Consider the following 25078-nt stretch of genomic DNA (forward strand, 5'->3'; position numbering starts at 1 on the left):
AGAAACTTGGTAAAACAATATTTCTTATAAGAAAGATGAAGTTAAAGTAGTCTTGTCTTCCAACAACAGCGAGCTTTATAAATATGTGACCTGAAATCTTGACGTAAACATTTTTTTCAGATGATTATGATTTAGTAAATCTTGTAAAAAGAATGAAAATAAATGAAGTGAATTTGTTTCTTAAGAAGTATGACAAACTTCACACTCAAAAATCATGTTGAAAACATCCAACCTCATTTTATTAATTTATAAATAAATCCAACAAAATCCCCTTGACCCCAATTGAAACACCATCATACCTCAAAATATTCAAAGAATTGTACATATAGTATCGTAAATATCTGTCTGCGTGCTACCAGTTATCACTTTTATTCATCAATGTAAGAAAATCTTTTGTTAGCTCCATATCCTGAGTGACCTGGTCTGGCTTTAGCCCCTTCTGGTTTGACTTCTTTCTCTGGTTTACTTTGAGGTGCGTCCGTGGTGCTGCTTGCCTGGTATCCTGTTAGAGTCACTGAAATATCACGACATATTGAGTATTTATAATATTGAATGTGATCAAAAGTATATACAGCAGTGCAAGAGTAATATAGAATAGTATTTTTGTCTATTGCTACTGGTCTTTCCTGTTTTGGATTTTTGACTCACTTGGAGCTTTTGGAGCTTCTTTCCCACACTTCAGAGTGCTTTTAGAAAAGCACTCTGCCATCCAGGACAACACATCTCCACAATATCTGACCTAGAGACAAAGCCAAAGATCAATGAGGGCTATTCAAACTTTCTGTCACATTACTTACAAGCTAAAATTAGATATGTTTAGGGAAATGCAACTTCATTATGTGATCACAACATGATGACGTCACTTTTTAAAGTTTACCTGAGCTTCCATGGATTGCAGTCGTTTCTCTTGGTCCTTGAAGCCACCAACAATCCTCAACAAGCTCTGAACCCTTGGTCACAAACACAAATCCGTTCAAACATTACCACTAGGGGGCAGAAGAGCTTTAAATATAAACCTCCCAACCGGGGATCCCCGCAGACTCCAGAGGTATACTTTTTGTCATGGCTCACAACTTTAGTCTATCATTCCAATTTTTCACGACTTTATCATTCAATTAGTTCCTAATGACTTCATATCACTGTTTGCTGTTTCTGTTTTAATCAGTGCTTTTTGTTTTAATACCAATGTACTGGGGTCCCGGCTAAATTACCTGCAATTTTGGAATAATTAATAATGTTTTGAGGACAAACAAGTTACCATTTTGGTATGATGGTTTGCTATGTTGTTGTTGATTAATGTTACTTGTTTTTAATAACAATTACTTTGAAGAGGTGCTCTTGAGTCTCTCCTCACTGCTCTCCCAATGATGGCGCTCCAGTTTGGCCAGGTAGTTCTCTTTCTGCACCGTCTCCCACGTTATCAGCCTCTGGTCGAGCCCCGGCGGCAGCTCCCTCTCTGGCAAAACGCACATACACAGCGAGGCAGTCCAATAACCAATTAACCAACAGGCAACGTCCATGGATAGAGCAGGTGAAGGACTGAGATAAACACATTAATACTAATTTTCCCATTTAGGCCACAATGAACTATTTCACATCTGTTTGAAATGAACTAGAATGGTTTAATAGTGCCTAATGGAAATATGGTGAAATATGCAGATATAACTTTCATACCAAGATGCTCCTGCTTGGACGCAGGCTGTTTGACCAGGCTGAGGAGGAGTTGAGAGAGGTGGCTGATGATGATGAAGGGTGGGGCCAATGCTGGACGGCTGTGGTATTCCACAATCAGGTTGTATCTCTGGAACTTCCAGAAGATGTCTGCGTTGCCCTGCACCACCTGGAAAGTGTAGCTGTAAAAAAGAACAAAACGTTTTTATGACGTCCAAAGACGCCACTATAGCATGTGGCAAATAATGTCGTCAGACAGACAAACATAAGGAGGGCTTTCTGGATTTCCAGCCTCTGACCTGAACATGGCAATGAGCAGATTTAGCAGCAGGACATTTGTGACAAGAAGGAAGATAACCAGCAGCAGGATGACCAGCCAGTTGGCATAGATGTTGGGACATGGCGGCCGTAGGCCCATGATAATCTCCTCTGAGTCATTGGTGCAGTTAATGTCAGGCATGCGAGCAGCTGTGCTCCGTTTAATGAAAAAACAAGAAAATTAGATTAGAAGACATAACATTCAGGCCACTGAAAGCATCCCTGATTGCATATTAAAATATAACATTCACACAACAGTCATATTTTTCATGGATGAACACACCTTTAAAAGCTACATCTTCTATACACTGATTAAACACAGAAATTAGCATCTACTGTAATTTACCGTCTATTTCCTCCAAGGGGATCTGGCCAAAAATGTGCAGGTAGGGGCGGTACAAGGCTCTGCGAAACACCCAGTCAATCCTTGGGTCATTGGGGTGGAGAAGAGCCTGGGTGGCAACACCGTACGCAATCATCCACACACTCAGGAAAAAAAGGAAGAAGAAAACATCCTTCATCTGTAAAGAGAAATAACAATGTTTTCTTATTGGGCTACATGAACATGAACATCAATTTCAGATCTCATAATTAAAATGTTTTGTTTTGGTCACCATTCTTTCCACAATGATGATCTTGGGACCAAGCTGCTTATGAATGGCAAAGATGTGGATCAGACGTAGCGTGAAAACCATGAAGTCTATCGCCAGAACTGTCCGTCCTGCCTCGTAAGTGTTATCTACCATCCTGCAAAATCATAGAAAGCAGACATTAATAACTGTGTGGTTCATTCGGGTTTTGCCCCTTCTTCAAATTCAGTAATTCATCCACTCTTTTATTTTAATGCTCTAGCATTATAACAACATCATAACAACAAATCTAGGGCCAACGCACTGTTGTGTTATGTTATTAATGTCATTTAATTACCTGCATGAAACTCCAACAACAAAGAGTGAGATGGCAACCATGTCACACTTGTTCCAGTTGTCCTCTACATAAAGTTTGAACTTCTTCAAGATGTTCATCTCTTCATTGGTGAAAAAGCTCTGTGAATGAAAAGTGTGATGTGACATTTATTCCTGTTGACTGAGCCTGGCCTTCATTTCTTCTTTCAACATTTTGTTAGCGTATTTGTTGTGTGCTGTAGTAGCGTTGGAAAGGTGGTAGAAAGTGATGTGTGTGTCAAGTATTATAAGACTTCAGAATTGTTGGTCAATCACTGACATTTTTTCTTTTGCAAGGATCATAGTGTATTGTGACCTTCAGCAGTCAGGCAGGCAGACACCCTCTCCACATTTAAGAGTAGGCTAAAGACTTTCCTTTTTGATAAAGCTTATAGTTAGGGCTGGCTCAAGTTTGCCTTGGATCAGCCCCTAGTTATGCTGCTATAGGCTTAGACTGCCGGGGGACACCTCCCTGCTCTCTTCCTTCTCTTCCTCTCTCCTCCCCTCCCTCTCTTCTTCTCCCTCTCTATCTGTATGCATTTATGTAAATGTATGTTACTAACTCATCATCCGGGGTATCATCCCTGGAGTTTCTGTGTCTCATGTGGCAGGTTGCCTCCGATAAAGTTTATGTCAGGATCATGAATCGTGGCTGCGCCTGCTGCCCTGGTCCTGCTGGACACCGGGAAGCCTTTTTGACATTTTCTTGGATTCATCCAAACTTTCTCTTTTTCAACACATCATTTTCTGTCAAATGTTGTATTTGTACTATGTTGTTTATCCTGTACACACAACATCTATTGCACGTCTGTCCGACCTGGGAGAGGGATCCCTCCTCAGTTGCTCTCCCTGAGGTTTCTTCCATTTTTCCCCCTTTAATTATGGGGTTTCTTTTAGGAAGTTTTTTCTTGTGCGATGCGAGGGTCTAAGGACAGAAGGTGTCGTAACCTGTACAGTCTGTAAAGCACACTGAGACTAATTTGTGATATTGGGCTATACAAATAAATTTGATTTGATTTGATTATACACATGGGCTTACAAAAAAATGTTAGTAAGTGACCAACAATTATAAAGTATTATGATACTTGGCCCTGATAAATCATTCTAAAATGTTATGTTATTATATATATATATATATATATATATATATATATATATATATATATATAAAGGGCTGATTATAACATATTATAAGTATGTTTATAATGCATTATAGACATGGGCGTAGAAAGTGTTACCATTAAAATACACTGTATACAATGCCAAGTCTTATTGCGTATGCTTGATACATTTAAGAAAATACATTGATATGCTAATATAATATTTTGTGCTATGGGACTGAAATATAAAAAACATTACTTTTAAAAAATATGTTTCTAACTTTAAGTTCTGGTTTCCAATTTCTACTTTAAAATGACGCTTTAATAAACCTGTTCAATATTTTTAAACCACTAATATTTTTCTTACTTGAGTCCTATTCAGACACACCCGCGTGGCCAAAAGGGAGTTAGCAGTGTCCCAAATTCTCAATCTTGTAAAATGTTTCTTCCACTGAGAGTGGTCTCCAGTGGTTTCGAATAGTGTAAGTGCATCAAGAACCAGTGTTGGTAGCTGAGGAAAAGTATGCTGCTTTTATAAAGTGATGGTGTGTAAGCCCTGACTGTACTACCACAAAGTACCATGTGTCGTAATCAGCACTAGCAAAACCGCAAAGTCTACTTCTTCCATTTCAGTTCAGATAAAATAAAGGGGAGTCTGAACCTTCTTGGCTATTTATCTTCAGCACTGCTCATAGAGTCTGACATTTTCGGGCATAAATGATTTGCAAATAGAGCTGTAGGTTAACTTGACACAAAGTGTAGACTTAGCGACTGAGGGTAAAGCCATCAAATGTCATAACAGATGTATTGGTGTTGCAGTGATAGATTATGTATAAATATCAATAAAGCTGCCCTGATTATCTAAAGTCTCTCCTAGACTGGATTGTCTGGTATTGGATAGCACTTCAATGATAGAGAATCCTGAACCAGCATGTGAACACAATTGATGTGATGGGACGCCATATATTGCTACCAGCCTGTATAAATTCATGCAACAACATATTGGTTTTTGTGAGAGTGAGCAGCTTTGCAACAACCCATCCATCACATTTAAAAAGCTGTTAAACCTACAGTCTCTCACCTTGTGCTATGACAAGTACGGTGAGAACCGAGGCCCCTGTGGCATTATCTTCCTTCAGGGAGAGGCATGCCCCCCTGGGCTTGGTGAAGCGCCAGGGTCGCTCTGTAGTAGCAGTGTGCTTCTTTATTTAGAAACCTGTGCCATAGTTCTGTTCAGCTCAGGGACTTTTCTGAGATGCATGTTGAAAAAGCGAGCAGAGGGAAAACTGATCTCTCTCATCTGGGCTTTTGTGCCCAAGGGAGGAATGCTCGGAGGGATTAGTGCAATGAGGGCTCATGCTTTTCTGACCTGGTTCACTGGGAGGGAGTCAGGCAGAAAGGTGAAAGGCTCATGAATTCTTAAAACCCCAGAGAAAATGAGCCTATTGTAGCGTCACCTCCTACTCAGATAGGGCTGTCTTATCAGGCCTGAATGCTGTCACGCAATCACATCTAATAACACTGCTTCAAAAATGGCTGTCACACTGCAAAGATGTGGATCCTTAACATACAAAAAAACACTAAATAATGATCTGAGGACTTAAAAGGTTTTTTTGAAACCATGAAATGGGATTGTGATGTGAGAGTTTGGATGCTTTGATCGGTCACCTGTCGAATTTCCTCCAGCACCAAAGTGAAGACCCAGAAGTAGAGCATTATCTCCTGGGGTCCAGGGCCTAAGGGAGGCGGTGGGCGGAAGTCTAGCAGGAGCACGTAGGTGAAGAGGAAGAGGAAGGCAAAGTACATGAGGACATTACCAAGGAACACGGTGACAGGAGCGCTCCAGAAGCGACGCCAGCGGCGAAGCAAGAAGCGCCACCAGACTGAAGCACAGCTCTGAGCTGCTGGACCTCCCGGTGAAGAGTCCCTGGAGGAGGACAAAGAACGGAAAAGACTCAAGTGCTTGTCAAACTCTTTTTACACATAAAACATAACTAACAAGTATATAATGATCTTAAATTGAAGCATGGGCAGATTATTGATGTTGTTTTAATTGACGATTGGTTTTCTTGATGCAGGCTGTATGTACTCCAGATGTTATGTTATGCTGTCGCTGTTGAACATTGTCTTATGTGAGCGCGTATCATGTTTCGTTTTTAGGATGTGTTTTACTAATTTTTATTGTATGTTGTATGTATTTTATTATGTTTTTGTACAAGTCTAGCTAAATTAAGATTTGCCATGTTTTTTGTATGGCCTAAAAGTTCAATCAATATTGTGGAATGTGAGCTACTCTCTCTCTCAAAGACAGAAACCGGAGAAGTACGTCTGAAACTTGTGATGTCATCAAGTATAAAGACTGGATCTGCTGAAACTGATCGAATCTGAATTTTAACACTATAGTTTTGGATTTGGGAGCAAATTGTTCACGTATGACTTTTGAAAATAGCCATACAGGAATAGTTTTCTTTTAAAGTTGAAGTTTGAAGAAAATATGAATCGCTGGAGTGCATCTGACTTTTATACTGTCGCTAAATTTAAGATGAGGTCAAGTACAGCTTTATTGTCAGTATACAATGCAGGGTAATTAATGCTACACATTTTAGAAAACAATTATAAGAATAAGAATAACATCAAATACATTATTAACACAGATAATCTTCAGATTATCTACCAGCAATATGAGTATTATTTCACTCACAAAGGGTCATCGTCGTCAGTTAACAGTAAAGCCTTTTCTGTATCCAGACTGTCCAGCTCCACAAACTCACGGCTATTACGATTGTCAAGTTCCTCTTCACTGAAAAGCACACAGGAGAGTGTCAGTGCACACAACTAAAAGACATATAGTGCTTCAGCATGGCTAAGAAGGCAAAAGGTGTAAGATTGATCACCTGAACTTTATCAGGTTGGTCCAGATGAGCAGTGGACAAAAGAAAGACACCACGAGTTTGGAGATAGCTGTGTCTGTCGTCATCGCCCCCCACCAGATCTTTGTGAGGAGAGCCTGCAGCGAAAGTTTAGTTTTGTATCAATTAGGTAAAAGTCAGACATGTTTTACACCGCAGGGACAAACTAACTCAACATCTGAATGGACCACAAGAGGGCACCATAGGCCTCAGTATTTCTGCCCTTCCCTGTGTGTGACTAAATCCATGGAAGCATCATACAGGGAGGGACCCCAGCTGGTTAACAGAAGAGAAATGCAAATGTGGCCTCCTCATCAAACCATTTCATAGGACGTGTGAACTGTTTCCTTCTCCACAGCTGTCTAGTTGCAGATTGATGAGTTGCATACATGAAAGGACACCTGGTGCTTAGTCATGGGTTTGTCCACCTTTTGTACCACACCAGTAAAATCTACATTCTGTTGAAACATTATGCAGCTCCCCATTTAAAAAAGATATCCCTGTTTTCCAACTGTGTGCTTTAAATGAAAAAAAAATTGCTGTCAGGAGTTGTCTGCCTACTCACTTTCCCTGCTGACATTGAATACCAATTAACTTTCAATGATGACTTTGTGTTAGGGCAAGGAAGTCTATTTAGGTAAAACTATATATTGAATGGAGTCCAATGACAAGCAAAATGATATGACTTTGAATGAAGTGTCTAATGGTATACAATGCCCTGGAAAGTCGTTTTAAAACAACTGCAGGGCAACACAGTATTTCAATACAGAAGGCAGCAAAATAAACTAAATAACTATCTTACATGCAAAATGCTTTGGAACTGCTGGGTGAAAGTTAAATACTTTACAATAGCAGAAAGAATCAGTTGAATTGGAGCTAATTGGGTGCATGGATGTGCCTCTGTGTTACCTGAACTCCATCATGGGCAAAGAAGGCTTTGGCATCTGCCTCAGTGGCCAAGTTGAGGACTGTAGATTTGCTCCAGCAGTGTGTTCTTCTCACTAACAAAGCATACGCCCTGTCTTCACTGTTGGAGTAACACTCTCCGAAGACATCTGCCACAATAAGAAGAGTGGGTACACAGTGTCAACCACTCAGCTACATGTGAAGAATTGGCACATTAAATTTAGATTTCATTCCTTTCCAGCGGAATCTGTTTGTGTGTGTTGTTTAGGTCAGTGGGTGTCCCTCTCGCTATGTTTGACCTTTACCTTTTTAATCTCACTGTCAGCTCTTGTCATTGAATGGTTTATGTACTCACCAAGGGCGAATTGCTCATACTTCGCCTCCTTCATACTACGTGCAGACTCAGCCTCAGATTCAAGTCGTGCCATCTCTTTCAGAATCTTACACCCTGCCAGCGCTGCCGCAACTGCCTCGGGGCCCTGAAGGATTAAAAGAAAGCTGGATCCAAGAATTGGGTCTGAGAGAGGGATCTGAGAAATCTACTTTAAAATTTTAGAGAGCTTCGTGTACCGTGTGCATCAGGCTGCAGTAGATACATTTCTACTTGCGAGTCCACCTACCGTTTCTAAAGGCACAGTCCAATTTTTTTGTTTGACCATGTAACACTTAAAGTCACATGAGGTGTATAATTTAAGATCTATATAAAATGGAAGCAATCCTGTGTTGCTCAACTCATCATATTTGTTGTAGACCTCTTTACCCTGTTTTACCACTGGTGTGAACACACCACAAACATTTATATCTTACATGTAGTTGATGTTATAGCCTGACCGCACCAGTCAATCAGAATAGGTACGATAGCAGGTTCCAACCCTATCATTTGGTACGGGACTCGTCTCACCTTGGAAATGACTAAAGTGATGTTTTTACAGACCAGAGATAAAGAAAAACTTCCTTCATGCTTAAAGGACTTTACCAGTGTTTTTGCCCATTAACTATAATTCATGCATACTTTACTTTCTGCTCACAACTTTTGAAAGCATACCTTTGGTTTTCAAGATGTCTTTGTGTTTCTTCCTTCCTTTCTTTTTTATCATCTTGTGTCTTTATTTACTTTAGTTTAAAGCACATGATACGCTTGAAAGTGCAGATTCATCTGAAAAATATGAATCTGCTTGTTGATTTTAATAACTTATTCAAATGAATGGAAACCAATGACTATCTGGACCTGAAGCTTTGGAAAATATTTGTTAGTTTTGCAAACTATATGCAATTTCTTAGTAAATGGTAAAGATATGTAAGACCACTCTATGGTCCTTTCTTTTCTAACCGTGAGTTAGATGAGAAGATAGATACAGCCGTAATGTCTGCCCATGCAATATGAAGCTGGAGCCAGGAGACAGTTAGCTTAGCTTTGCATAAAGACAGCAAAGCCTCTCTCTCTCTGAATCAATAGTTCTTCAAGAAATAGTCTGCTCCCGACCAAGATGTAGTATGTCATGTTACCCCCTGTAAAACCCCAAGTTGTCCTTTTTACACACTCAAAGAGTGTTACAACAAGTTTATTAGTGTACTTTTGAGGTGAAGGTAGGCGGATTTAGCTACTTTTGGACAAAGGCATGCCAGCTCTCTCTGAGACCTACGTCCAGCTTCATATTAAAATGGTCACATATCAAACTGGATAAAGATCTATTCTTTTTCACAAAGAAAATATTGAGTTAGTCCTGCCTGGTAAGATATTGGTGATGTCTATTATTGCATTTTTAGTAGATTAAGAAGAAACCTTTATAGGACTAACATGACAAATGTGTAAATGAAGAGCAACACATTAAAACAGAGGTCTCTCTCTTTGAAGTTCAACCCTCCTTAATCAAATGATCAATATTGTTATACATCTGGCTATATAATGTTGCTCTTGGGTTCATGGATATATTATATATGAGATGTCCTGCTAGTATTAGCCAGCCTGCAAGGATAATTGTGATGAGGCCTTCAACACAAGAGGTACTTCAAACAATGAAATTATGAATGCAGATATCCCAGGCAGAGTGAGCGTGGGGAAAAGAATTGCAGTGGGGGTTGTACACACACTGAATGCAATTACCATAATTTCCGATAATGTTTGAAATAAGACGCAGGAAAGGAGCACATGAGGGTGACCGCTTGTGAGATTACAATAATTGGTTCTCCTTAGTTCGGGAAGGGCAATAAAGAAATGAAAGGTGCCTTGAAAAGATGTTGAAAACAAAGAGCAATTATCATTGATTTGTGTCTTTTAAACTATTCATAGAGCATCAATCCCATGTAAGGATATATTTCTCATTAACATCATCAGGACAGCTCGTTGAATTTACTGCCCCAATGACGCAGCATGACCTTCATTTGAATAATGTTCTAGGAGATAAGATAGCGTTTTTAGTTCACCTGAGTTCTTAAATATGCCATTTGCTGGGCTCTTTTATCTTGAAGTGACATTTAAATATGGCAGGACTGACCTGCACCTGCACTGTGCTGGCCCACATCACTCTTGTTCACCCTGAATACAGAATACAAACTAGCACAGTATAATTTAACTCAATTCAGTTTTTTTTGCCAATGCTAGGCACATTTTGACTTTCAGTGCTGGGACCACACAAAGTTGAGGTAGTACAAGCTGGAGCTGAAATGACTACAGAAGCTGACAAGATTCACCATAGCCCAAAAGTAGTTAGCCATCTGTTGTCGGTTCTGAAGGACAGCCCAGAGGAAGAGATCCCTCCAAGGATGTTCACAGCGCTCCTCCAACTCGGCCAGGTTCTTCTGGCTGTGGAATAGTCGACCCTTCGCTGGTTTCTCCTGAAGCACATAGGCAGTATTGAATATGCAGTAAATATAGTAGCAGCACACAGAAACCAGCAATTATTACATGAGTCATTATATAAACTAATTACTTTCTCTGTCAATGAGGTTATTTCTGCCTGGTAGTGGGTCGGTAGGCATTTCAAAAATGTATGAAACAGGCTGAACAGACATAACAATAAGATATTTGATTGTGGTCATGATCTGAGCTATAATTCTTCCTTGGGATTATCATTGTTTTAACTGTACAGCATGATACAGTACAAACAACATACATTGCATAACATATTGGTAATTAAGGGTGTAACAATAGGTTTGCTGTGCGATGATCCATAGCTTCCATTATACAACTATGGTGAAATTGGAGGCTAAGTGGTTCCTAACTTGGGGGTCATATATTGACAGGATAGAAAATAGGAAAACTAGTTCTGATACTCAAAAACATATTACATTTTCACTGGGATTATCTAAAAATTGCAACAGCTTTATTGGTTAGATTTTATGTTTTCTACAAGTGCAGGTTGAATTCGCCATTAAAGATTCACTGTTTTCCAGGAAGTGACTTTAACACAAAGTCTGTATATTGTCTATTTCACTGCATCTTTCAGGCCTTTAACACTTTCAAATGAAACAGTCTGAAAGGGAAAATCACTCTCTGCTCACAGCCAAATGTGGCCTGTGACAAGCGAGCACAAATAGACAATGCTTTATTTTCAAGGTGTCACAAGTCAAAAAGGATGAAAGCTGCTGCAAGAACAGGGTGGAACTTAATTTATCAATTGAAAAAATGTCTTATATATATACATACACAATATATATATATATACATATATATATATATATATATATATATATATGTATATATATATATATATATATATATATATATATATATATATATATATATGAAATATACTGTATATATATGAAATATACTGTATATATATTTATATTCATGATTTACTGGAACTTTCAATCACTCACTGTGGGAATCTTTTGGTAAAAGCCTTTGCAGGAGTCATGGAGAAAGTCTTTCAGCACTTTGGCGACCTCGTAGAGGGTGAAGCGGGGCTTCCTGTCCCCTTGCTCAGGTGGATGGTGCCCAGGTGGACCAGGTGTCCTGGCTGCACCAAGCAGAAGCTGCTTCTCCTCGTACTTTTTGAAGAGCAGGTGGTGAAAGAGGCTTTTCTCCGACACAGACCAGTAAAGCTCCTGAAGCCGACCGTAAGTAAGGAACTCGCACAGGTTCACACCGTTGTCGACAAAGAGCCGCACAAAGTCAGGTTTGTCATTGATCAGTGCATCCATCATCACCTCTTCAAGGTCACAAGCCTGTAAAGATCATGTGTCTTTGTTACAATGACAAAGGTTGGTTGGTCAGTTGGTTGGTCTGTTGGTTGATTAGTCAGTTGCTCGGTTGGTTGATCAGTTGGTTGGTCGGTTGGTTGGTTGGTTGGTCAGTTGGTTGTTCGGTTGGTTGGTCTGTTGGTTGGTTAGTCAGTTAGTTGGTCAGTTGGTTGGTCAGTCTGTTGGTTGGTTGGTTGGTCAGTCTGTTGGTCGGTTGGTTGGTCTGTTGGTTGGTTGGTCAGTTGGTTTGTCAGTTGGTTAGTCGGTTGGTTGGTCAGTTGCTCGATTGGTTGGTCAGTTGATCGGTCAACCATTTGGTTCAGACTGAAATAACAAAAAACTATTGGATAGGTTGCCAGTTTAGTACAGACATGCATGGTCCCCAGAGGAATATTCCTAATGACTTTGATAATCCCCTGATTATTCCAATAGTGCCACCATCAGATTGACATTTATGGTTTTCAGCCAAATGTCCTGTCAGCTAATATATTGGATATGTGTTAATTAGCAAAAGGTTAACACATTAAACTAAGTAAAGTATGTTAGAATAGCTTACAGCACCACTGTGCAGACCTCACAGAACTGCTTGTATGGTCGTAGACGCTTCTTCTAATTTTGTTAAATATGCTAAACTTTGACTTGATTGCAGATTGAACTTCACAGTTTTAAACACACTGAAAAGTTTAATTACCTGAGTGTGAGAAATCCCTAATCTAATTACTTTGTCTCACCTTCCACTCCACATCTCCATTAAATATGTCACTCTTGGCAATATCCACCCTGTTCCAGGCCACAGCCAGCTTCAGTTCATCCAGGAAGTCTTGGGCTTCCTGACTTTGACTCTTACAAGCTGATAAACACACACACAATATACAAGATGTCAACAGGTTCACAACCTATGAGGTGCTCAAACTGTCAAGACTCTCTCTTCATGCAACAGGCAAGTCACAAAACCTGTGCTGTAATTGTACAGCATTAGACAATTGCAGTTTTTTGAGAAGATATCTCTCACAGGGTAATTTACCTTTGACTAGAGCTTTGAGGATGACCGTATCCAGCTCAGAGCTCTCCTGTTCAGGGTCGTGGACAGTAAGGAGATGCCCATGATCAAGTATATTCTGGATCTGATTGAAAGGTTGACAATCAGTTATTCCCAATACCTCATTTGAGTGAGCAATGAACACATTTTTTTTAACGCTATTGCATTGTTTTCTAAAATAACATTCCCTTTTTGTCAGCTTGAAAGAATATTCTATTACAAGTGCCTTTCCCATCCTCCTCCATATGCTTAATTAGGTCATCACATACACATTTTGAAGATAAGGATGAAAATCCCACATTAGCTTCCCTCACAATCTTCCCCAGTGTGCCCCATTTTTCTGGCAACGTTTTAAGTCTTGTGATGAGCATATCCGTGTATGTGCCTGCCTCCATGCTGTGCACATCGCTCTCACCAGCTTGACCCAGTTACTGATGTCGGTGCTGTGGTGGGCATTTGGAAAGGTGTCCAGCAGCAGCTCATGAACACTGTCCATATCCCAGCAGCCCTTATTCATCAGCGTGACAAGGATGTCAGCCACGCCTCCTGAGCCTGCCAGGATCAGCCATGGTGTCGAATTGCCAATGCCTTTGTACATCCTCTGCAGACAGACAGGAACACAGTGTCCAGACTCAAACTTACAAACATCGTCATTCTCACTAAATAACTTCTCAACTAAACATCAACAGAGAATGATATTGATCAGTGTGAGCTGCATTTCATAATATTTGTTGTAGCTCTATTCATGCATATGTGTTGGATTTGACAGGCTTTCTAGCCAAAGAGATTAGTTTTGAAAAAAACAGAAATAATTGTTTACTCGGTCTGGCTTTGGCTGGCACGTCTTCAGAAGGTGGCACAACCAAAATTTGAATTGGAGAATAATTCTCAGTTAGCTACTAGTTAGAGTATGCACATTCAAAGATATCTAGCTCTCGAAACGTTTCTTCGGAGTCACATCTTTTTGTGAGAAACAAACACAGCATAATGAAATGAAACTTACCTTTAGGATCCTGGGCTCCCCGTGCACCAAGAGACACAGAACAGGGATCTCAAAGCTGCCTGCGCCTGCAAGCACCAAGAAGCACAATCATTATAATATCTTGTGCATCTCAGAGTGTCACACATTATTACCACTCTGGTATCCCACTGTTGTGTGAATGGTGCATAGGCTTATGCTGTCAACTGTAAAATAACCAAAGTATTGACCAAAGTATTTTTTATACAAATATTGACAAATAACTTTGCCACAGGTGCCCTTTGTCTCCGGATTGTGAGCAGTTAAACCACAGAATGATGCTCCCTTCTCAGATTGTTACATTAGAGACCTGAAGAGGTAAAATGATCAAGACTTATTAAACTTAGACCAATAAAACAACATGGAGTAGATAAACAGTATACCACTTGTGTTAGTTTTGCATTTTCAGAGAAGCTGTATCTTCCCCTGTGTTGTTTATAGTCCGCCATGATGGAGTTGTTAGCAATGCCACATGTTGTTAGAAAGCTTAGAATCTCATCTATTTAGTGAGCAAAACTGTTTCGAGATCAAAATCAGAACATCAAGTACAGTAGGCATCTCACACAAGCAAGCAAACTCACAATCAAATCCATAACTTTGAGCCAACTAAAAAAAAAACACTTCCTGTGTCATTGCAGAGGTCCTATAGATCGTTTCCAGTAAATATATATCCATCTTGAACATCGTCACATTGATAAAAGGCCATGAACAGCTGTTGCAATCTTTGAAATCAGCTGATCGATGTGCTTATTTTTGGATGATACTCGCTAAAAACGGCATATATCAAGCTATTGATATTTTCTCATGGGAACTCTGACCTTTCGATTGACACTTAATTTGAGCCAATCGACGCTTCCATGCGCTATCTACAGCCATCAAGAGCCAATGAATGTCAACTTGATAAGGAAGTGCCAGCCCTCTTCTTTTGTTTACAGACGGAGCCAGCAGCAGCCCAGTCTCCCTTTGACAGCTGGAGCTTTAGACATGTGACAACCATTGTTTTATTTTTTACAAATGTTATTATTTTTCCATAATTGTATTTATTAATTACAAAATAAACACAAAAATATTACAATTTGTTTTGTTTATACTTCACTTACTTTGTGTCATTACTACTGACAAGGAATATTGGGTATATAATATTTATTTATGGCCTTTTTATCAATGAATATTATAATATCTCCAAATGCACAGCTTGTGAACGCCTGGTTAGAAAAACCTGTCTAATAAGTTAAGTTTTTGTCCCTTTTATCTGAAATGTTAACCTGAACTTGGTAATACTTGATTCTATGTTCCGATTGTGTTTTCCAGCTCTTACCTACCAGCTATACCCATCTTCAGGCATCTTTTTCAACAACAAACTTCAGGTGCATTTTCTTCAAATGCAGTATTTTCAGACCACTATTACTCAGTGCCAGAAGCACTTGGAGTTATTATTCAATGTTTTGCAAGAATAATAAGAGAGTTATCGTTTGAATGAGACCAAAATCATGTATCTGGTGCAAATGGTTGAAGAGCAGCTTTCAATTTACTTTGGGTATGTCATTTGTAGGTATTTTCGGGTAAATTCCCCCACCTTTCAAGAGGTTAATAAAAACATGCCATGTGTTAGGACTTCCCAGAAAAAAATATATTATACAACTTTTCACAACGGTGACCTTGAAAGGCAATAAGAGGTAACTGTACAGCTTTAACTGTACATTTTTTTGACCATTTTTGCAGTATGCCTGAGCAATGTTTTTGTGAATGGATCCCTGTTGTGTTTGCCTGAGCATGTGGGCGATGCAATATACATTCCTGATGCTCCTCTGGGTACTCCACTGACTCACAATAAAGCTGTAGCAATGCCCCTGCAAAGGCAGAAAAGAAGAAGGCTGCAAGCTTGCACACAAGGCAGAATTTATATTATATTTATAATTTAAATAATTAAATTAATTGGATTTACAAATGTTTTATGAGGATCCAAATGCACTAAACACATTTTTAGACCCAAAGGGTACACACAATGTATATTGGTGATTGTAAACACAACTTCTGTTTGTTTAGAAGAAAACTCCACAGATTACCTTTGAGTACTCAGACATCTTGTAAATTACCTTTTTTAGCTAATTTGTGGTTTAAAAACAAAGAATCCCAAAGGGACGAGAGTGAGACAACACCTAATGCTGGTGAGTCTGCTCACTAACTCTCTTCTTTAGGAGACAGTGTGTAGTTCAATCTTTGTTTTATATATATATATATATATATATTTAATGAATTCATTTTGTTCTTGCCTCGGGCAGTAAAAAGTACGTACCCCACACATAATTTAAATCTTAGACGTACTCCAAACACATGTTCTGAGCAGATGTGCATTGACTCGTCTACACCACTTGATTTTACAGCAAGCCATTTGAAAATGTCATAACATATGAAGCAGGACTTATTTAAGTTATTATATGAAGCAGCTACCTGTACTACGAACAGCTCGACAGTGCAATAATGCTTAATTTATCATTTAACACCACGAAACGGATCAATGATTACCCCTTCTTTTAATATTTAAGTGCATTCTATATTTTTTATTTATATAAGTAAATGCAGGCATTTTAAATTCAGTTATTAGTTTTGCTGCTTAAGTAAAGGGCTTCACCTCCATAACCAGTGCGCTGAAGAGAGATGTGTTTGAGTAGCTTCACCCTCATTTCACTGGTGGCTCCCGGTCTGTTGGGATCCTCCTCCACCAGCACAAAGTGGGAGTGGTGGCTGTCCAGGGAATACACTGACCCATGAGGCAAGTCCTGTGGCTTGTATGCTGCAGGCTCGTCCACCTGGAGAACATGAATACAGATATAAGGAAAGATAGAGGACAGAGTGAACACATTGATGTGAAAGATGTAAATATATTTTTCACAGACGTTGTGGCTGTTTGTATAAGCTCTATATTGTCCTTGTGTAAACAGAAACCTTGGCGTAGTGGCTAATGAGTAGTGCCTCTCGGTTGTGGATCATGTTCCAGGGTGCGATGCCAATGGCCACTACACGAACTTTAGAGGAGGTGCTGGCCAACGAGTGATCCCTCACCGCCTGGCCCAAGTGCTTGGTGATGCCAAAGCGAAGGCCATTAGTCAAAATCCATGCCCCTGTTGAACAGAGAAGCAGTTGCAGTCTCTACTCTGTGTATGTATCAAACCAGAAAGTTGTATCCTGGATTCCATATAAACAGCTGGCCTATTGATTATGCTAGTTAGGTGATTGCCTTATAGTTAAGACTTTATAATAACCTTCATACAATATATAATGTATAAACTGAGTATTTCATATTACACAAACTAATGAAACAATTACATAAATATTAACATTAATAATAATAAGTCAATATTATTAATGATAATTGTATTGTTTGTTCAAAGAACAATAACTATTGACAACATTTAGGCTAACTATCAATTTACCATTGATTTATGATGGTAATTATAGAGTAGATCTGTGTTAGTCCTCCTTACAAGCATTACAAGTCATTCAAATACTCATCATGCAACTAGAAAACACATGATTTGAAGAAAAAAAAGTTTACACTTATAAATAACTGACAGAATTGCATATTGGTGATGTGTTTCTATAATTCTACTACCGGCCAAAAGAGGGCAACATAGAACCAAATTCTCTATCATTGGGTGTCGACTTCAAAAGCCAAGCCCAGTTTAATCCCCTTGATTCTAACCTGTACTCTGTGCAGCCTTCACAAGTCCTTTTCTCAGAGTGTCCCTGAGCCAGGGCTTCATCTGAGCCAGCTCATCTCCTCCCACCAGTGACACCACCAGGTGTGGGGGAGCAAGGCCCCACTCCTCTGTCAGCATCTGGTAGATCTGCACTGGGTCTGTGTTGCTGCGCACCCTCACAAACTGCATACAAACAGACAAGTCAAAATGTCATTATACAGCTCGAAACATTTATTCAGCAAACTCCTCCTATGATCTATGAAATCTTTGTTTTTTGTTATGTTATCAGGTTTCACCTTTCCTCTTGTCTTAGTAGAGCCAACAAAGTCAATGTCGCCCAATCTTCCAGCTGCCCAGTGACTCTTCTCCCTCTTTATTCTGCTGCCCAGGCCTCTTGCTACATTCTCCAGCGTCTCATCCACTGTAGAGCAGCAGGAACAGCCCAGCAGCACACTGAGAGGAACACACAAGCAATAGATCTGTATCATACAGTCCTCTCTACCAACACACAATAATAAAACAAAAGCTCTGCTGTAAGCACAATATCTACTGCTCACTTGGAACATCCGTCTCATTAGGTTCCTAATAAACATGCACCAACACTATTCTCTCTTCCTGCTCTCCCGTGGTTTAGCAATCATTTAAATAATCCCTGAACATTTCCAAACGAAAAATGAAGACTCACCTCTTAAAATGTACTGATTACTAGTCCCTACATTTTAATCACAAAGGTATAATCAGTCCTATAACAACTAGCTCAGTGCTTAATTTACCCTTCTGCAATAACTCATAGTTTTGTCTAGTAAGCAGGAGGTTTCAAAATCTACTTGCCATTTCTGTCTAAATGACTCTCCAGCAAAGGGCAACCTCCGATCAGAAAAGTGAAGGCAATGCAGAAATGCTTTAACCTTGCTAATGGCTAGCAGGGGTGGACTTCACTGGTTGCAAAATAGGTCTGAAGTATAAAAGTATTGAATAGTATAGAAGTCTATGAGAAAATAAATCTACTTCTCACTTGATTTATTAGCTCAGTATACATTTTCCTTTTGAGTTTTTAGTCTCAATCGCTACTTTCAAGTCTTTTTCAGCACATCATGATGTTGATTTAGTCAATTATAATCCCATTTAGAGTAAAACAGACCATAAAGCAGGGTATGCTACTTTGTGATTGACAATTCGCTATGACGCCATTGTTTAGCATTCGGTTGTACGAAAACACCATGGTTGTATTATAGAACTGGATATGGCGTCCCCGCTCAGCCTTGCGTACAATTTTTTCCAGTGGCCCCCCCTGCTACTGCAATGTAAAATCCCCTGCGAGCCAAAAATAATTTTCCCTGTAGAGCATGAAAGAGACACTTGGAAAACTACTATCACTAAATGACAGATGCTTAAAAGGCGAACAATTTCCATTTGACTAAATAGGTGGAGTCTTGGGGTCCGTCTATAATACATCCATGTAAAATAAATGTTTTCCCATGCAAGCCAAAATCACAGTTAAGCTGAAATACGAATGCACCTTGCTATCCAAGCTAGCTATCTAGCATTATCATTAGCTGATAAATTAGCGTTTGTTATGCTAACAGGACTGCCTCGCCAAGCTTCGCTCTTCTCCAGTTCCTTTCTCATGTCCGAATATTGTCTGGCAACGGCTAAAATGTTAAATTAAAGGCTTCGAAACGGTAGTCCACAAACCAATGGGTGACGTCCATTTATACAGTCTACACTTTCCACAACTAGGTCTATACATTTTTTTCTAAACCTTTTTTTAAAACCACGATTCATACAAATACTATCCAGTATTCCCCATAATAAGGCAATAAACATATTTATTTGTTTTTTGATTGCCATATTATATTTCAAGACTAAAATGTCTACAGTATAATGATGCATATTATGTTAAAGCACATTCAGAGGCATAGGTGGATTACAAATCTATACGCAATGTTCTATCATTAAAAATAGATAATTTTGCATTATTGGAGGTCTTTATGGTTTGGTTGCTTTGTTGCGTTGCTTTGTCCATAATCTGCTGTATCAAGAATGAAGCACTTTGCTTTTGCTCTTAGTATTTAACAGAAGGCATTCCATTCTACAGCTGGGAACTTACGACCAGCTCTCATGAATAATTGAAATAGAAAACTTTACTTGGAATTAATTAAGGCTTTTTTGTCCAGCACAATTGTTTGCTTCGTGTAGCACCTCTTCCACTTATGACCTGCAAACCACAAGTCTGATCTGATTGCTTGCAAATGATCTGATGGTGATTTCTTTATCATGAATACTGAACAGCACTGTAATTTATTTCAGATAAGAGCGTGTGCCAGTTGTCACAAATGTACTAAGTACCACACACACACACACACCTCTGCTCCTCTGACCACTCCAGTACGTCCCCGCATCGCAGACATCGTGTCTGTGGCTTCAGTGTCCCCTATATACAAATGAATACACAGATATTATGTCCATTTTCTTCTGAAATCCATTATGACTCACTCACTACTCTTTTCACAGAGGGGAAGGCTCTTAGAAGTACTTGTGGTCAATGCAAAGTAGGCAGAATTTTCATCCTCGCTTCATATGCAAAGTGCTTCCTGCATCATGTTTAAACTAGAAATTCACAAAACACTGTCACTCAAATACATGAAACCAAGAAAACTGGGCCACAAGACAATGGGTTCCCCCCAGAAACTCTTAACATAAAACATCTCTGATATTATGTCAAATGACAATAATGTATTTAGGTTTTATTAAGCAATCTGGGATGTGTTTTTGACATCATGACTCGGTTTGCATTTAGTTAATGTTTTACAATGAAAACAGTCACAGTTTGTTTGTCGCTGAATGCTAAATTTCATAGAAATAAATGACACTGAGTTCAGAAAGGAAACTCGTGCATTATTGATACGATTATTTATTTGCCTCAGTAAACACAGACTTTTATCAGCCAGCTGTATTTGCGTGGGCTGTTTAAGGAAGATGATTAGAACAAAAATGCAGCACAAGGGCATTTTTCTTCGACAAAAAATCTCTATGGACACTTTGAATAAAGGAAATGTCTTAATAGAATTGTGGTGCAATGGTTAACATACAGACTGAGACTAAATCTTTGTTTAGCCATCTGTTTTAATGTAAGTGAGCAGCTTGTTGTGGAGGCCTTTATTTGACTACAGGTCTGGATCTGGGAGGGAAAAGACTACTGGGTATGCAAACAGGACAATTTTCATGCAAAGGTACGGACACACACACACACACACACACACACACACACACACACACACACACACACACACACACACACACACATACACACATACACACACACACACTTTACATCTTGCTCGAAGTCTGGCATAATGAACTTGTCTTTTCTTCAGCAGAAGAGATGATGATCTGGGATAGCTTAATCTAGGCTAGCAGGCAGCAAAGATTCAACACAATTTAAAAGATGTATTCTTGAGAGAAAAGCAATGCAATGTTTCAAAATCAATATTTGTGCTTACATCTTACAACACTCGAAAATATTATTATGGGAAGAAAAATCGATCTTTCACCATAAACCAAGAGAGATAAACAAAAAAGATAAGATATTGCATATAATAAGTGTTGGTTACTACCGTAATAGTGATTTTGAGAAATATAGGTTGCTACATAAATACATCTCTGTAGGTTGTAATGGCTAAGAAAAACACAAAATCCACATTTGTTTTATCTTCAAGTCAAACTATTCCAATGTGTAATTACATCCTCCTAGTAATACAATCATATACAATTTTTCATTATACATTATTTGCTTCATCACCATTTGATCTACAATGTGATGTGTATGATGAACAGTCACACAGAACATACATAATTTAACTTAACAGAAATAAACTTTTCACTTGGCCAAATGTAAACGTACCTACGGTGATGAACAAAGAAAAGAGAGCTGCTGCTCTGTCCATACTCACCAGACGCGTGCCTTGTCCCTCCTGCATGGCTCAAGTAAATGGTCCTCTCCTACTCCTGCTGAACCACACCTGTAAGGGCGGAGGGGTGTTCCTTCACAGCCCTCAGGTCAGGTGAACTACCTGGGCCATCAGGAAGTGGTACAAAGGTGAGGCTCTCCCTCTTCCCGGCTGTGCACCGTTGCTTTGCATGTTGGTCAGCCGCTACAAATTGCACTAATCAGGACCACATGCTCAACCTAATGAAACATGTTTATATCAAATACATTTATTTAAAGTGCAAAACTTTGTGTTTATTTTCTACATATTTTTGGCACGTTCATGGACAGCTAAAGAATTATAAATAAAAAATGAATTATTCCTATGTAGGTTCTGCATTGATCCTCATTCTGTCAATGTGACATCTTTGCAATATTTATTATGAGTTAAATGGAGACAAATATGTAATATATAACATGATTAGTATTATGCACCATTATAACGTGTTGTTTAAGTGGCTCTATGTATGTTTTATGACTACACACTACTCAGCCATCATGATATCTCAGAGAATACATAGAAGCAGTAGTTTATCAGGGTTGTGGTTCATATTGTGTAATCACACTATTTGCATTGCTATCATAAACGGGCCCTGCAAAGGTGTTTAACTGTGTGAGTGAGAACACTCACTTAAGGTTTAAAAAATGAGTAGAAATTATAATATAATTATCGTACTGTAGGAAAATGTTTTGGGTTTCTAAAGCAAGCAATTGCAAAGAGTAGAACCACTCCAATCTGTGGGGGAAACTTCTTTCAATTGTGAAAAAAAGCTTTTAAAGCAATGACTTTTTAATTACTGTCGTCTCAACCTATATGTAACATGAACTAAATCTCATCTCCGGATTTGAACTACTTTTAGTTTTATACCTTACACTTACTTTCTATCTCATTTTGGCAACAAGACTTTGCTCTCTATGGCATTCAGGCAGAAATGTATGCAGTGGCCACTAATCACTGTCCCCTGGAGGTGCCCTTTCATTCAGAAGAAAAACATGATGTAGCCAACATAAACAGAAGTGTTATGACTACAACACTGAGCTCCTTAGGATAGTTTTGCTCTTGCTAAAATATGTCCAATCCTGCAAATTAAATTAGGATAAACTAGCAATGAGAAGATTTGTCAAACTGTATGTGCACCAAGAATGCATAAACACAATATTAGCCTCCAAAAAGTATCCCAAATGGAACCAGATACTTGTATTGATGATCACAATGGTCTCCATCACACAATGAATGAATTCCGCCCCCTTCCCCTTTTGACCAATTTGGAGAGCTGCAGCCAATCAGCAGCCTCTGCTCATTGTGTACAAACAGAACATCGTGCGCCCTCAGCCTTTAAATAGCCCTGCAGCGAAGTGATGACCACAGCACACCAGAGGAACACAGCAACAGCAGCTTTCCCTGAAACTACACAAAGACTCTTGCTACCAAAACTCCACCAGAACTATCTGAAGGATGGACCCCATCAGGCGCAGAGAGTCAGTTTGCAGGAGTCTGTTCGGCCCAGTGGACCAGGAGCAGCTGCGGCGGGACTTGACGCTGAGGCTGAAGGAGATCACTGAGCAGGACAGCCACCGCTGGAACTTTAACTTCCAGACAGACACGCCGCTGCCTGGCACGTTTCAGTGGGAGGAAATACCCGCAGACTGCTCTGCTGCTGTCTATCAGGAGTCCACACAGCTGAAGGACGATGCCTGCTCTTCACACAGCGAGGAAGAGGAGAGGCTGAGTGACCGTGAAGAAGGCGCAGGGGCCGACCAGGAGAACTGCTCCAGCATCTCCAACACGCACAAGTGTCCCGCTGAAGTGACGCCCGTCCAGAGGAAGAGGACGCTCTCAAAAGCGGTAGCCAAGTCCAGAAACAACGCACGAATTACAGGTGAGGATCAAGTCTTACATATTTAGTGCTTTAGTTCATGCTGTAACCCACGCTTATTCAGCTATAATGATGAATATATTAAGTGAGTAAACATTTATTTTCTTCTTTTCCTGGCAGATTTTTTCGCAAAAAAAAGGAGGACAACAGAAACTAAGAGCGTCCTGAATCCTTTCCACACAAGTTCCAGTGAAGCAGCTCTGTGCAAAACAATAAGGTGAACATGCTGCTGAAAATTGACTATTTATATTTATATTTTATGTTCTGGACCAACGCCTATTCACTGCACCAAAGGATTGTATGTTATGTATGTTATGTTATTTCATTGTATTTTATTTTTATTTTTTTGACAATTTTAGTATTTGTGAACCAAAATTAAATTATACCACTTGCTGCTATTTATTCTATTTATGAACTTTTATTTAACATATTTGCATTTTTTTTTTACGTTGATCATTTCACAAATGTTTGTTTACATATGTTTTTTCTCATTTATATTATTATTATCATTATTATTATTATTATTATCATTATTATTTGAGCAAGAACATTTGAACAACTGAATAACTTTTTGTTTCTCTATGTTTAATTTGTTTTTCAATCTTGTTAGTGGATTTCTGTAATCTAAGATGTTTCTGTTAACTTCATAGAAAAGCACTGTTTTGTCCTTGTCATGTTTGTCTAAATTAACTGAGATTGTGAAGCCTACATATATTGCATTTTGAATAAACTATTTTATCAGTGACACTACTTCTGATTGAGTGATTATCATATTTCATGCTGTCTCTTTGCAGAATATTACCTTTTGAGACAGAGCACATTGAAACATTTCATATACAGACAAAAAGCAGCGCCTCAGACTTGCTTCTTTGTGTTCATTTATTTTTGGATCACTTAAGAGTGCAAATTGTTTCACATTTCTGAGGCTGCTGTGTTTAACACCGATTAAAGTTTGAATCTTCTTACCGTTGCATTTGTTTAACACTCCTGAATAAAATGTCTTTGTTTTCTCCCTGGGTACATGGTGTATCAGGGCAATTGAAGGTAAAAACAACAAAACATTTCTTTAATAATATAATATTTATTATTATTTTGAAATGTTATTATGTAACTTCAATCTCATTGAATTTGAGTTTTTATAATAACATAATATAGCAGCCTTATAATAAGAAACATATTATAAGAATTGAAATACTAAATTAATATAATCAATATGTAATATAAATTATAAATACTAAGAATAATAATTAGAATAATACAAACAGAATAATAATCAACATTAGAATTTAGGGGAGACAATGGATCTGGATAATGGATAGGTGCGCGCTGGCCCAAAAAAACACTGTTCTAGGTCAGTCTTTCTCAAAGAGTGGTCCACTGGTGGTCCGCGAGCGACCCCTAGTGGTCTATAGTATATTGGTA

The 25078-nt window shown here is 38.9% G+C and overlaps 2 protein-coding genes across 2 annotated transcripts; one reads left to right on the forward strand and one right to left on the reverse strand.

Annotated features, from left to right (window-relative positions):
- Positions 1 to 243: 243 nt before the first annotated feature.
- Positions 244 to 21771, reverse strand: trpm5 (transient receptor potential cation channel, subfamily M, member 5). The gene is made up of 26 exons (XM_029462531.1): positions 21745 to 21771; positions 20158 to 20225; positions 18088 to 18244; positions 17794 to 17974; positions 17037 to 17212; positions 16723 to 16900; positions 14076 to 14140; positions 13488 to 13673; positions 13058 to 13157; positions 12765 to 12883; positions 11671 to 12018; positions 10540 to 10683; positions 8204 to 8327; positions 7852 to 7997; positions 6928 to 7040; positions 6735 to 6833; positions 5702 to 5960; positions 2917 to 3035; positions 2604 to 2736; positions 2336 to 2510; positions 1971 to 2139; positions 1675 to 1853; positions 1324 to 1456; positions 878 to 950; positions 649 to 739; positions 244 to 514 (listed from the first exon to the last, which is right to left on the reverse strand). The coding sequence occupies exons 1-26, from the start codon at positions 21769 to 21771 to the stop codon at positions 369 to 371; spliced, it is 3708 nt and encodes a 1235-aa protein (XP_029318391.1). The 3' UTR covers positions 244 to 368.
- Positions 21772 to 23167: 1396 nt separating this feature from the next.
- cdkn1ca (cyclin dependent kinase inhibitor 1Ca) lies at positions 23168 to 24100 on the forward strand. Its single transcript, XM_029427187.1, has 2 exons — positions 23168 to 23659; positions 23777 to 24100. The coding sequence occupies exons 1-2, from the start codon at positions 23236 to 23238 to the stop codon at positions 23875 to 23877; spliced, it is 525 nt and encodes a 174-aa protein (XP_029283047.1). The 5' UTR covers positions 23168 to 23235; the 3' UTR covers positions 23878 to 24100.
- The last annotated feature ends 978 nt before the right edge of the window (positions 24101 to 25078 follow it).

Source organism: Cottoperca gobio, chromosome 3 (assembly GCF_900634415.1).
Source record: "Cottoperca gobio chromosome 3, fCotGob3.1, whole genome shotgun sequence".
NCBI lineage: Eukaryota > Metazoa > Chordata > Actinopteri > Perciformes > Bovichtidae > Cottoperca > Cottoperca gobio.